This window comes from Hevea brasiliensis, chromosome 7 (genome assembly GCF_030052815.1).
Source record: "Hevea brasiliensis isolate MT/VB/25A 57/8 chromosome 7, ASM3005281v1, whole genome shotgun sequence".
In the NCBI taxonomy this organism is placed as follows: domain Eukaryota; kingdom Viridiplantae; phylum Streptophyta; class Magnoliopsida; order Malpighiales; family Euphorbiaceae; genus Hevea; species Hevea brasiliensis.
In genome coordinates, this window is record NC_079499.1 from 12758104 (window position 1) to 12772423 (window position 14320).

The 14320-nt window shown below is 33.1% G+C and overlaps 1 protein-coding gene and 1 long non-coding RNA gene across 5 annotated transcripts; one reads left to right on the plus strand and one right to left on the minus strand.

Moving 5' to 3' along the window:
- The first annotated feature begins 1380 nt into the window (after nt 1-1380).
- On the plus strand, nt 1381-10874 carry LOC110652011 (protein argonaute 16). Of its 4 annotated transcripts, XM_058150014.1 has the most exons (24): nt 1381-1571; nt 2761-2949; nt 3036-3241; nt 3328-3546; nt 3661-3797; nt 3987-4084; nt 4162-4259; nt 4359-4530; nt 4621-4737; nt 4808-4915; nt 5100-5162; nt 5326-5439; nt 5514-5565; nt 5656-5679; nt 5794-5906; nt 6006-6143; nt 6242-6372; nt 7196-7261; nt 8322-8385; nt 8787-8898; nt 8988-9061; nt 9995-10089; nt 10180-10211; nt 10295-10874. In XM_058150014.1, exons 2-24 carry the CDS (start codon nt 2761-2763, stop codon nt 10468-10470), a joined length of 2598 nt encoding a protein of 865 aa, XP_058005997.1. In that variant the 5' UTR covers nt 1381-1571; the 3' UTR covers nt 10471-10874. The 4 variants fall into 4 exon arrangements, with proteins under 4 accessions (XP_058005997.1, XP_021663196.2, XP_021663197.2 ...); XM_021807504.2 differs by having other exon boundaries at nt 1382-1571; nt 2678-2949; nt 5514-5679; XM_021807505.2 differs by having other exon boundaries at nt 1382-1571; nt 2726-2949; nt 5514-5679.
- A 1857-nt stretch (nt 10875-12731) lies between these two features.
- Nucleotides 12732-13888, minus strand: LOC131181656 (uncharacterized). The gene is made up of 2 exons (XR_009150152.1): nt 13574-13888; nt 12732-12996 (listed from the first exon to the last, which is right to left on the minus strand). It is a non-coding gene; the product is annotated as an uncharacterized LOC131181656 (long non-coding RNA).
- Nucleotides 13889-14320: the final 432 nt, after the last annotated feature.

Sequence of the window (14320 nt, forward strand, 5' to 3'; positions counted from 1 at the left end):
TTATCTCTACACATTTTCAATTATTCACTTTATGATTTACATATAGATATTAAATATTAAATTTCATTCTTTAAATTAAAATAATAATAATAATATTAATGTTAATTTAATTAATTTTATAAATAAAAATATTTATTAAATTAAAAATTATAAAATATTTATTAAATTAAAATTTTTTATATCTTTAATTAAATTATATTTTCATGAAAAGTTATCTATTATAATAAAATTTATTATTAATATGTAATAAATAAATAAAAATACCAATTATAACAATGTAATCTCAATTTAGAGAAATTGTTAAATTGTAATTAGAATTCTAACATTATTATAATTCTATACCAATTTAGTTTTGTAATATATACACAATTTATTTATTTTTTTATTATTATCAATGTGTTATATTAAATTTTGAACTTTTGAAATTTAAATTATAATTATATTATAATTATAACTATAATTATAGTTTTAAAATTATAATTTTACATATGAATATTTTACCATTATAATTTTCTAACATAATTTTCAATAACAAATCAATTTGAGCAAACAAATATAATAATAATTATAAATAATTAATATTAAATAAAAATAAATATAATAATAATTATTATAAATAATAATATGAAATAAAAAATAAATATAATAATAATTATTATAAATAATTAATTAACTTTTATAATAATTAACGATATAAAGAATTTTCCATACTTAGTTATATGCGTATATTGTTATAAATAGAAGTTAAACTCTCATTATTTTTTCTTTTAATTATAATTATATACATTTATTATAATTTAGAATTATAATTTTATTAGAATTAGAATTCTTAAAAATATTAATAAAAAATTATAATAACTAATTAAATTTAGTCTTTCACTATAATAATATTAAATTGTTAGAAATATTTTAATCAATATTAATGTTCCTCCTCCATATATTTATATATTGCATAAATTATAGATAGATTGTAAATTATAGCTATAGATTATAGATAGATTATTGATATATTATATAATTATATATAGATAAATTAAGGATTATAGGTATAGATTATAGATATTAACTAGTATAATAAAATGTAGATAAAAAATAAGAAAAAAAAACTTAAAAGTTCCTTAAAATGTAAATAGAATACTAAACATAGAGAGGGTTATCTTCTTATCACTTTAATTTTAATATAGATATAGATAAATGGATATGGATAGATTGATAGATATACTTATTGATTAATTTTCGCAAACACGCTAATCGAGTATTTGCGTTCAACGAATGCGGGACCCAAAGAAGAGTTGATCAAGTCAGTGGTGGAGATACTGATGAACGGTGGGGAGCAAAGGAAAGTAAGAAGTCGACCTAAGAAGTATACGAAAATTACTACACCCGGCCGTGAGAGAAATATAAATAGCAGAAAATCTATAATTTCTCCGCAAATAGACGCTTTTTTCGTCTTTCCCTCCATTCTCTTCACTCTCCTAGTGAGCAGTGAAGACCAAAGGAGGCAAAGACCAACTGTATTCTCTCTGCTTCTCCGATTCTTCGTCTGAAAACCCTAAATCCAACTCTATTTGGTACGATTTTCTTCCCTACCGTTCTTCCTCCTCGTATTTCTGCTTATTCTCTCTCAATTATCGATTGTTTTGTTTGCTTCGCTCAAGCTTTTGTAGTTATGGACTTCCTTTTGACCCTTTGTTTGCCTTTGGTTTTGATTAGCTTTTGCTTGAACGAGCCTACAATAGTGTTTTTTTGCGTGTGTTTTTTGTCTATTTTTTGCTGCATTGGTCTCTGTTTCTCTGATTGTGGAAATATCTTCGGTTTGATATGTGTTTCTGTTTCTATGGTACGTTTGTTATACCTCCATTGCCTTTTATTAGGCTAGATATATTTTTTTTCTTAATTTGAATTTGGGAGATTTATACAGTAAACATACAACTTGTGTTTGTGTGATTATGTCGTTGAATGGCATGCGACTGTTTTATTTATTTATTTATAATTTTCCTTTGCACTTCTTGTGAATTTGAAGCTTCTGTTCATTTATGTTGGTTTTGTTTTCTGATTGCTATTATTATTTTGTTTTCCATTTCCCCCTTTCTCTAGGCTTTTTTTTTTTGGGTGTGGGCGTGTGCACATTTTCTGTGATTTTAAGTTTGTTTTGAAAAAAATTGGAACAGAAGTAAAATATTGTATATGCTTCTAATCGCGTCGACTTAGTTTTTTTTTTCAAATGAAAATCATATTATTTTAATTGCTAGAAAATTTGGTTTTCCAGCTCTTCTAATTTATTTATTTTTACTACTGCTACATTGGTAGTGTCTTCATTGTCTGGTGCATCTGTATGCTTCTTAATTGAAGGATTACAACAGTTTCGATCAGCGCCAAATTTGTTATGCCTATCAACTCTGCTGCCATTTGTAGAATGACAAATTCATTAACCTTATTAAACACCGTTTCCATTGTAGCGTGAACCTGGCATGCTTTCTTACTTATATTCATAGATGATAGCTTTCTTGTTGATTAGTAAACTAAAAAGAGTACAATTTTCTATCACCTGCTTGATTTTGTTTCTGCAATAACAGTGATGTTTTGCTGTGAAACTTTCTGGGATTTTAATCATTTCACAATTTTAAGATTTTGTGATGGACTATTTACATCAAGCCCCATTATACATTTTGTGAAGCTGATAACCCTCTCACTTAAGAGATCATTTTATTCCGTTTCCTTAAAGTCATAAGGCGTTTAAGTTCTTGGTTTGATTGAAAGATGGAGAAAGAAGCTGGTGGATCCCCTCCACTTTCTATGCCAATCAATGTGAAGCCAGAGCTGACAGTTCCCAATCATTCAATCATCAGTAGGCGTGGATTTGGGTCTAGTGGGCGGTCCATATCTTTGCTTGCCAACCACTTTAAAGTTTCTGTGAATGCAAAAGATGCTGTGTTTTATCAGTATAGCGTATGTTCACCTAGCGTTGTCCTTCTGCTTTCTGGTATTTAATCATATATTCATATGCTTGTGTAAATATGCTGTACAATTTGCAGGTTTCCATTACTTCAGAAGATAATAGAGCTGTTGAAGGGAAGGGAATTGGCCGAAAGATAATCGATAAGCTTTACCAGACATATTCATCTGAACTCGCCGGTAAAAGGTTTGCTTATGATGGTGAGAAAAGCCTCTACACGGTGGGTCCTCTGCCACAGAACAGGTTGGAGTTCACTGTGGTCCTTGAGGGATCATTTGCAAAACGGTATTGTGCCTTTTCCATTCACTTTTATGATTTGTGTGCTAAATATTTAATGTATGCAATTAATGAGCTTTGCCCTTGCAATATAGTGAAATCGGAAGCCCTGGTAATGGTGGAAGCCCTGCTGCATCTTCTAAGAGGTCAAAGCGTTCTTTTCAGTCAAAAACTTTTAAAGTAGAAATAAGCTACGCTGCCAAAATCCCTTTGAAGTCCATTGCTCTTGCTTTCAAAGGAGTTGAGTCAGAACATAATAATCAAGATGCTTTAAGAGTGTTGGATATTATCTTGAGGCAGCAAGCAGCTAACAGGTGCTATATTTGCTCTCTCTCTCTCTCTCTCTCTCTCTCTCTCTCTCTGTACACACACACACACACGCATATGTTGATTCCTTTTCTATCTGAATTGCTTGAATTATGGTATAGGGGGTGCCTTTTGGTAAGACAGTCATTCTTTCTTGACGATCCAAAGAACTTCACCGATGTTGGAGGGGGTGTAACGGGAGTTCGGGGATTCCATTCCAGCTTCCGTACCACTCAGGGTGGCTTGTCTCTTAATATGGGTATTAGCCTTTTTTTTTTTTTTTTTTTTTTTTTCCTGTTGACATTCCACAATGTAGTTATTATTTTGGGGATCAAGACTTGGTTTGAATCAAATGGAGCTATGTGTTGTAGTTGTATTTTTTTTTTTTTTTTTTTTGCACTTGTTCATTGATGTCTCTGGCATTTTTCTTCTTTTTGGTGCGGTGCAGATGTGTCTACAACAATGATCCTTACCCCTGGACCAGTTATTGATTTTCTAAAAGCTAATCAGAATGTACAGGAACCACGCTATATTGACTGGGTAAAGGTAAGAAATTGCTAAACTCCATCCACAAAATCCAATATAGCTTGGTGTTGAAAATTAATTTTTGTCTTTATGTACAGGCTAAAAGGATGTTGAAAAATTTGAGGGTTAGGCATGAGCTCCGTAAAATGGAATTTAAAATTATAGGCCTAAGTGAGAAGCCATGCAATCAGCAATAGTATGTGCCTCTCTCCCTTTTGTGCCTTTTCCTTCTTTAAGTTGTCATTGTCCATTTTGTATCCCCTAGAGGACCTCTAACTTTGTTCTTATTTTCTAGTTTTCCAATGAAAGTGAAAAATGGTGACAGTGCAAATGGTGAGCCACAAACTGTGGAGATAACTGTTTATGAGTATTTCACTAGACACTGTGGCATAGAACTCACCTACTCTGCATACCTGCCTTGCCTTGATGTTGGCAAACCAAAAAGACCAAACTATCTGCCAATAGAGGTCTGCAAAATTCGCGTATTCAACATTTTCTTTTGTTAGTTTGTTTTTCTTAAACTTGTCTTACTTCCTGGGGTTTTGTCTGTGTCACAGCTTTGTTCACTTGTTTCTTTGCAACGTTATACAAAAGCTCTATCTTCAATGCAAAGAGCATCATTGGTTGAAAAATCTCGACAAAAGCCTTTGGATAGAATGCGAACTGTGACTGATGTAAGTTTGCCTTCATTTGTATGCTTTTTTGTGGGCCTTGAATAACATAATCATTTGTGTGATTTGGCAGGCTTTGATAAATTACCATTATGATGATGATTCTGTTCTTTCTGCATGTGGTGTTTCTATAGAGAAACAATTGATGCAGGTTGATGGTCGCATACTTGAGACTCCAAAGGTAGATGCTATGCTCATCTCCCCCTACAAACCCAAACCCCAACCCCCCCCCAACCCGCGCCCCTCCTCCCTTTTCTGTGTGAGTGAGGTGGTTAGGATGTATAAAAGAGTTTGCTGCATTTTAATTGATAAAATGCAATGCATCTTAATTGATAAAATGCAATGCATCTATGTGCAATTTGCAGTTGAAGGTTGGAAATAGCGAGGACTGTTTCCCACGTAATGGGCGATGGAACTTCAACAACAAGGTGCTGTTCTAATATATGGTCTGACGATAAATGATTTATCAATTTCTCTGCCTCTTCTGAAGCAGTGACTTTCCTTTGCCCTCTTTTGGCTAAATCTAGCTGATTTGACATATCACTGTTTGTCTCTTTTGTATAAAGTTAGCTGAGTCTTCTCCTATCGCAGACACTTTGGAAATCCACTAGCATTGAGCGCTGGGCTGTGGTCAACTTTTCTGCTCGTTGTGATACTAGTCAGATCTCCCGTGATCTTATTAACTGTGGAAGAAGAAAGGGCATTGTATGCTTTCTCATTATGAATTATGCGAATATTTGCAAACTTTAATTTAATATAATCTCTCTGCCTCCATGAAGCAAATTGGACGCCCATATACCTTAATTGAGGAGGATCCACAATCTAGAAGAGGTAGTCCACTTGCTAGAGTAGAAAAGATGTTTGAGCAGATAATATCAAAGCTTCCAAGTGAACCTGAATTTATTTTGTGTGTTTTGCCAGAGAGGAAAAACTCTGATATTTATGGTATGGATTTACCTCATTTCTTAGTTCTCAATCACTCTGTGTGTGTGTGTGCATGAGACATGAGCCAGCTCTTTTAAATTACTTGACCAACTTAATTTTTTCTGCAATTTCCAGGACCATGGAAGAAGAAATGTCTAAGTGATTTTGGCATCGTTACACAGTGCATTTCTCCATTTAAGATTAATGACCAATATCTCACCAATGTACTTCTTAAGATCAATTCAAAGGTATATCATGAAAAAATTAGCTTAAAGCATCTGTATTTGTTTTCCTTTTTTTTTTCAAGTAAGACATTGATGTAACATTGTGTTTATCTTTTATTATAGCTAGGAGGGATAAATTCTTTGTTGGCAATTGAGGATTCCAGACATATCCCACTCATAAAGGATACTCCTACAATTATTTTGGGCATGGATGTGTCTCATGGCTCTCCTGGTCGATCAGATATCCCATCAGTAGCTGCAGTAATGTTGATCTTTGTAAAAATTTGAATTTTAATAAATTAGTTGATGTCATGCTCAACATTGATAATGTTTCTATTTATATGTACTGAAACTTTCAGGTTGTTGGATCTCTTTATTGGCCACTGATTTCAAGGTATAGAGCATCTGTAAGAACTCAATCCCCTAAGATGGAGATGATTGATGCTTTATTCAAGCCTTTAGCTAATGGGAATGATGATGGCATCATGAGGTATTCTAGTGAATCTATTTCTATATTGCTATTTATAATGGATTGTTTTACATGCAAGTCCAATCTCTGCATTGAAATATATGGAAATTATCTTCTTCAATGATTAATTGGAGACCATAATCTCAGAGTTTGTCAATTCATTTGTAAGATTATGACCTTTGAAATCTTGTTCATATCCTTGTATCTTTCAAAAGATGTGTGTGTGTGTGTGTGTGTATGTGCATATTTTCCTTTCCAGATTTTGAGAAATAAGATTGTTGGAGTTGATGAAATTCCATGTTCCAACTTAAGGGGGAGTCTTATGAAAAGTTTATGTATATTTTACATTCCTATTTAGTATAGGATTTATATTCCTAAACAGGTAGAGATTTGTATTCCTAAATAGGTAGAGTAATTTGTGTATAAATATTTACTCTTATTTCATGAATCAATGGATCAGTTTTTTCTCCCTCATTAACAAAGATCTAAGATAAACTTTCTACCATCAGCATAATGATCTCCTTCCCTTGTGCTTTCACAGATTTTTCCCAATTTTTTACTCATAATCTGCAAGTTTCCATGCTGCTTTTATTACCAAATTGCATTTGTGACACTAATTTTATGCACTATGCAATGCTTATTGCATTGTGCCTTCCCTCCCTCCCCTCTTTTTTCGTTTAATATCTGATACAAGAAATAATTTTAACTAAATATTTTGCAATTTCTCAAATGGTGTCATTATCAATATGACACTAGAAAATTATGAAGAATTTTTCACTTTTAAATCTCTAAGTTCAATGATTCTACCATTCGGCTTGAGATATGGAATTGTTCATTGTTCTAGGGAGTTGCTAGTGGAATTCTTTCGTACAAGTAATGGGCGCAAACCAAAGCAGATTATTGTGTTCAGGTATCACTGCATTTTGTCAAATTTATATCTTTATTTGGATTGCAAATTTGCTTATTTTTCAGGAAATATTCTAAATGGCTAGAAAACATATATCACACATCGATTCCTAATTTGCTTATTTCCTATCATAGGGCAGTGCTTTAATGGGTAATAACTTGGCAGTGGCCTTTCAAAATACAGACATCAGGAATCTTAGTTGGTTGTAGGAGCTCGATAATGGGATGTTCATGTGTTTAAATATTAAGAAAACATTAAACGTAATAGTGTTTGCTCTGAAATGAGAATATTTGACAATGAATTTATCAGGATGAATGATAATGCTGGGCCTGTTGTTTGCATTGGGATGATTGAAAGTACCTTTGACACTGCTTATTCTTTCATTTAAGGCTGATTGTGACCATTTGCATGTACCACTATTTTAGCTTTCAATATTTATTTCCTAAAACTCGGTATACTTGGTCGTATTCTAGACCATGATCCAGCATAAGCCTTTGAAAAAATTCGGTGCATTTCATTCAAAATTCTCTTATAGACACTGATAAAAAAAAATATGATGCTCAGATTTATAATCTTGAATGAGTTATTTAACAATGAGATCTGGATGTCTTCTGTGTTTTCAGTGTGGTGAGATCATACATTCTTATCCAAGAGAATGCTAGTGATATGCTTTTTGATTTTGAACTTGTATGCACCACAAATGAGTGTGCTAAAAACATTTTTTTAATTCTGTTTCTTTTTGTTCCAACCGTGAAGACTGAATTAGCAAGTTTACATATGCTCAACTATTTGCTTCCAATTAGATAACTTTTGACTTTTTCTAGGAACAATATTGTTTATCCAAAATTATGACTGATATTCTTCTGTAACCTTTGCATCAAATACAAAATTTATGCTGTTATGAGAGATTTCAATGATCTGCTTATATATATATATATATATATATATATATATATATATATATATAGAGAGAGAGAGAGAGAGAGAGAGAGAGAGAGAGAGAGAGGGAGACTGTAGTTAAGTGTTGGATTCCTTTTATTAATCTTTGATTTTTTTTTTTCAGGGATGGAGTGAGCGAGTCACAGTTCAGTCAAGTTTTGAACATTGAAGTGGAGCAAATGATAAAGGTTCAGCTATGGTTTTTTTTTTTTTTAATAATTTTTTAATGATATGATTTTTTTTAATGCTTGATATTTCAAGTTATTTGAATCATTCTTTTTGTTGAGCACACAAATGGATAGAGCTTCACTCTCCCATATGTTGAAAATGCAGCATGTATATTGTAGATGTCTTGCAGTTAGTGGATTTTCTTATTGAATTTGAAATATAAGTCCCAATTTCATTGTGAAAGCTCATTAAGTTTATGTGCATTAGAGTTCACAACCTCTTGATTGCAAAATTAATCCTGCATTTGTGCCTTTTGCTCAAGATTTTATAGGTTGTGGTTTGCCTTAGGATACGATGATATGAGGATAAAATTTATTTCACAATGATTCTTTTTCTCAAGGGTGAATATCTGCTTTTACAGGCCTATCAGCATCTTGGTGAGGTTGACGTTCCCAAGTTCACAGTAATTGTTGCTCAGAAGAATCACCACACAAAGCTATTTCAAGCTAGTGGCCATGAAAATGTTCCTCCTGGTCAGCTATTTCATAATTCTGTTTCATTTTTATGTTTATGGATGCAAGCTGTGTGACTCCCCCTTGCCCTCTCTCTCCTCCTTCTCCAGGGATAGTTGTGGATACAAAGATTGTGCATCCTAGAAATTATGATTTCTACATGTGTGCTCACGCTGGGATGATTGTAAGTTCTCTCTCTCTCCCTGCGTTTCGGTCACACACACACCCGTGTGCATTTAGGGGTTTAATTGAGCCAAGTCAAGTTAATATTTATGTGTCAAGCTCGAACTTGACTCGATTCTAAAACATGAAGCTCGAAACTCAGCTTAACTCGACTTGATCGAGCTTATTTTTTAGAGTTTGAACTTGACTCGATAAGATGCTCAGAATATTCAAGCTTGACTTGATAACTTTAACTTGAAGTCTAAAATCTCAAATAAGCACGATTGAGCTCGAATTAGAGATTGATTTTCCTTTTCTTCTCAATTATATCTTAATATATAGGGGTAAAATTGTAATTTTAGGCACAATCAATTAGGCTCATGGGTGCTCAAATCAAGTGTATTATGGTACTCGAGTTCGAGCTTGACTCGATTTTAGTTAAGTTGATTTTGAGTATTTTCCCAACTGAACTTGAGTAACTCATGAGTAGTTTGATTCATTTATATCATTATGTATGCTGATAATTGTCAAGTAGTGATGCAGCATAAGTACTGGAAAATGGGATACTAAATGAATGGAATTGGGATATGGATGGAATGTAATAAAATAGAGCCACTTTGAGGTGTCGTGAACTTCTTTTCCCGGAGAAGATACAATAACGGTATCTAGGGAATAAGCATCGGCTGAATGTGACGTGAGCAACCGATTTTATATCTTTTGGACAGAGATGCAGGCCGCAAGTAGGCAAATGAAACCATTTTAGTTTAGCACATAGAAGTGACCTTCTGAGTGAAATTTTTTTAGTGGTCTGAAGGTTGCATTTCTATTTTGCTCTTCCGCTTGGCAAAGTTTTTAGTCGTTTGAGCATTGCATTATTTCCTTGCTGCATAACCTTGGTTTCTTAATCATGAATCAAGCTTCTGTATATTATATATTTTTCCTCCTTTTTTGATAGGGAACTTCAAGGCCTGCACACTATCATGTCTTGCTTGATGAGATTGGTTTCTCTCCAGATGACTTGCAAAGTCTTATCCACTCTCTTTCCTATGTGTAAGTTTTCAAGGTCCAATTGCTTATCCATCTTTGATTTTAAAAGCTTTCGATCACTAGTTGATTTGGTTGGATTCATTTACTTGTCAGGTACCAAAGGAGTACTTGTGCGATGTCAATTGGTAATATCACTACACTAATCAATATTTCAACAGGGAATTCCTATGAATTACCATTAACTCTGTCTTTCTCGTTTTTCCTACAGTGGCTCCTGTATGTTATGCTCACCTTGCTGCACAACAGATGGGGCAGTTTATGAAGTTTGAGGATTTGTCTGAAACCTCTTCAGGACAGGGAAGCATGACATGCGCAGGACCTGCTCCTGTTCCAGAGCTGCCTAGGTTGCACAAGAATGTTGCGAATTCCATGTTCTTCTGCTGAGGTGCTGCTGACAATTTTTCGTAAATAGTGAGTTTTCTCTTGCCTAGTGCGACCAAGGCTTAATGCTTCTGTTTTTCTTAGGAGTTCAGTAGTATCATCCAACGCTTTTTCTATAGCTAATTATTATTTCAACACAATGAGAGATCAATTTTGCCTCGAAACTTATCCTGATCCTCTGAGTAGACGGAGAAAGGTTAGGAGAGGACTGGAGTTTGTCCCTTCATTTCTTAAACCTGTGAAAGAAGATTTGAGGAAGAAAGGGGTCTACAGTTGACATAGGTTTATAATTAGAAAATGAATGTACATTCTATTTAGATGTTTCAGGATCTCAGATCTTCTTAACTGGCTTTGTGCCCCCTTACGAAATGAAATGAAATGAAATCTTTATGTTAATTGGATAGTCACAGGATTATGCATGTCCCATAAAATACAGTAAAATGTGCTTTTCATGCTTACCAATTAATAATCAAGCAAATTATCACGATGAGAGAGTGCAAACCAAATAAGCTCCTTAAACATTTTTCTTTTGGCAATTTTGTCACATATTATTAAAATTTTTAATTAAATCCTAAACTTTTTAACTCTTATTAATTTTATCTCACCATTAAGAAAACTATTATTGCACTAACATGGATGATGTATAAATGTTACATAAAATTATAACTGTAATAATATGCAGTACTTTTAATATTAGCATATTAAAACATATAAAATACATGTTTTTAGTCTCTTCAAATATCTTACTTCCATATCTTTGTTTCATCTATTAACATTATAATTAGGTCATGCTTACATGGCGTCTCTAACAGTGAGATAACAATTTTCTTAATGGTATGATAGAATTGATAAGGATTAAAAAATTCATGATTTATTTAACAATTTTTATAAGTAGACTTAACCTTTTTTTTTTTTTCAGTTATCCCTTTTATTTTTCATAAAGATTTATTTAACCCTTTTGTGGCTTATATCTAATATTATTCAAATTGAACTTGGTGATCAAAACTTTAGGTCAACTGAATTCATTTATTACAAAAAAAAAAAATAAGATAATTTTTTTTTTTATATTATGGACTTTTGGATTTATGAATGCAATGTGCTCCTTCGCCTTTGTCCCAAACGTTTGATTGGAATCATTGATTTTGGGATTCCAAGAATAGTTGGGCAGCCAACAATAGTTGAGTGGATGTCTTATAAGGAAAAATAATGCAGGAGAATCTACAGATGGGGTTGGGAGCAAAGGAATGGCTTTTATTAGGTAAGGTTTGGGATTTGTTGAGAAACTAAATTTAAATTTTAGCTTAATTTATTAATATTGGGAACAATCACAACCCATTTAGTGATGGAAAATGAAAATTGACATGTAAATCCTATAGAAAAGGAAAACATTTTCTTTTAGCTATTTGAATGTTGATAACTACAAAGTATTTTTTTTTCTTTATTTTTCTCATTAAAAATATTTTTTATTGTTTTAATAATTTTAAAAATAAAATATATTAATTTTTTAAAAGAAAATTTTCCTGAAAATAACTGTTTTATTATCTAAATGATAAATAGTAATTTTTTTATTTTTTTAAAATTAGTAAAAAATTATATTATATTTGTCTCTCGATACTAAATCGCCTTTAAAATTGTAAGGTTTCGAATGATATTTTAATTTTAATTTATTAAATAAATTAAAATTATTATTATTAACCATTTGAGCTAGAATTAACAAAATTAAAAAAAATGCAATAAATTTAAAAAGAAGTATAACATTACAATCTTTTTGTCATTAAGCTTTTCCAAAATATAACAATGTTAAATAAATTTTAATTCTCATATTTATTAAAAATAAATATTTTATTGTTTTGACAGTTGATTTTTCCTTATCCCATTGGATGATGACTTATTAGTTACACATGAAATATAATGGTTGTGAAAATATGCATTACATAAATATTATTTAATTTATTTTTTCTCATTCTCTTCTTAAAAATATTTGAAATACGTAACATATGGGATTAATTAAAAAAAATAATTTTTGTGATAATATATACTTTAATTATTATTTAAATGTCACGACCCAACCTATGGGCCGGACCGGCACTAGGACCTGGGCCAGCCTAAAGCCCCCGAGGCCCGTAGTAAGCCTAACTGTTCATTAACCCAACTCTAAGGCCCATTTGGGCCCAATATCAAGAAAACAAACGGACAGAGTCCGGCCATAAAATAGACTTTTCAACGGGGAGTTTTCGACTCACCCGACCTGTAAACATAATAAATACTCAATTGGGGAGCTCAGCTCACCCTCCACATACTCATATCCTCATAAAAATAAATGGGAGCTCAGCTCCCTCATCCAATCCATCAAACATGCATATCATTATACGTTTACAGGTCCAACATGATAATAATATTACAGACCATAATCAAATAAATACTTCTAACACATGCGAAAATTCTAGGAGTAAATAAAATTACACAAATATTGATAAACAACCTGCGAAGGAGAAAAGCAGGTTAACCAAAATAAAATCCTCCTGTAGCCTGAAAAAAATATTGAACAGGAGTGAGCGTTCGACTCAGAGAGTAAAATATCAATTTTAACCATAATCTCTATAACTATCTAAAACTAATGCACCCTGTAGAGTGAAATGCAACATCAACAACATTTTCACATTATAACATCAAAAAGGTAATTTGGAGCACTCACGCACCCTGTAGCATCAATCATAACATATGGGAGCTGATCCCCTATACAGCTCTCTTAAATCCAACCTGGTGCCAGCGAAGAACTCAAGCCGGACTTTCGCTTAATAAACCAAATCGAGGGTCCCAGCGAAGAACTCAAGCCGTGACTACCCCTCGAAGGATCGGGTCCCAGCGAAGAACTCAAGCCGTGACTACCCGTCCTATCTATGGTCCACACCACATCACACGCACGCCAACGCACGCACACTGCTCCAAATTACCACAACAACATCATGGCACTTTAACAGTTATCAATGCATCATAAATCGTGCCTAGAGTTTAACTACATAAATATATGCATATAAGTGATGCATGGGCATGCTTGAACATATAATAATAGTGAAATTACAATTAAAATTAATATTTTACTCACAGACTTGACGACAATCACTGTGGCGGCTGGGCGGAGGAAGAAGGCTGTCCCGGCTCACCTGACAATTTATTACAATCATTTAATAAATTTGACTCAATACAAATAAAGAAAAAGACCAATACGTCCTAAGTCGTGCCGAAAATCCGGCAGAGTCTCCCCTATACCTAGGACCTACCCAACCTGCAAAATGGCTCAAAACACACTTCTATATTTACAATCCATATATCCACAGCTCAATCATATCACACAGCCCCTCCTGGGCCCATCAAATCAATCATCCATCACAGTATGTAATATTTCAATTTAGTCCTTATAATTGACCATTTTTGCAAAGACTGCCCAAATAAGCTCTAAAAATTCTAAAACTTTGCCCCGCGGTCCTTAGCAATATTACTAAGCTATTGCAAAAAGAATCATAATTTTCACCTTCTGACAAGTCAAACACTTGGACACAAAGTCTGCTATGTCTCTCTTCATGCCATTCCACCAGTAGCTATCTTTCACATCATGGTACATTTTGGTGGAACCTGGGTGGACACTGTACAGTGTATAGTGTGCTCTTGCATGATTTCATTTCTGAGATTGTCTACATCGGGCACACATATCCTCGAACCATGCACTAGGGCGCCATCATTGGCAAATCCAAACTCACCACCTTTACCTTGCTGTACTCTTTCTATAATCTTCATCAATTGTTGGTCTCTGTGCTGGGAAACTCTAACTCTGTCCCTCAAGTCTGGCCTCACT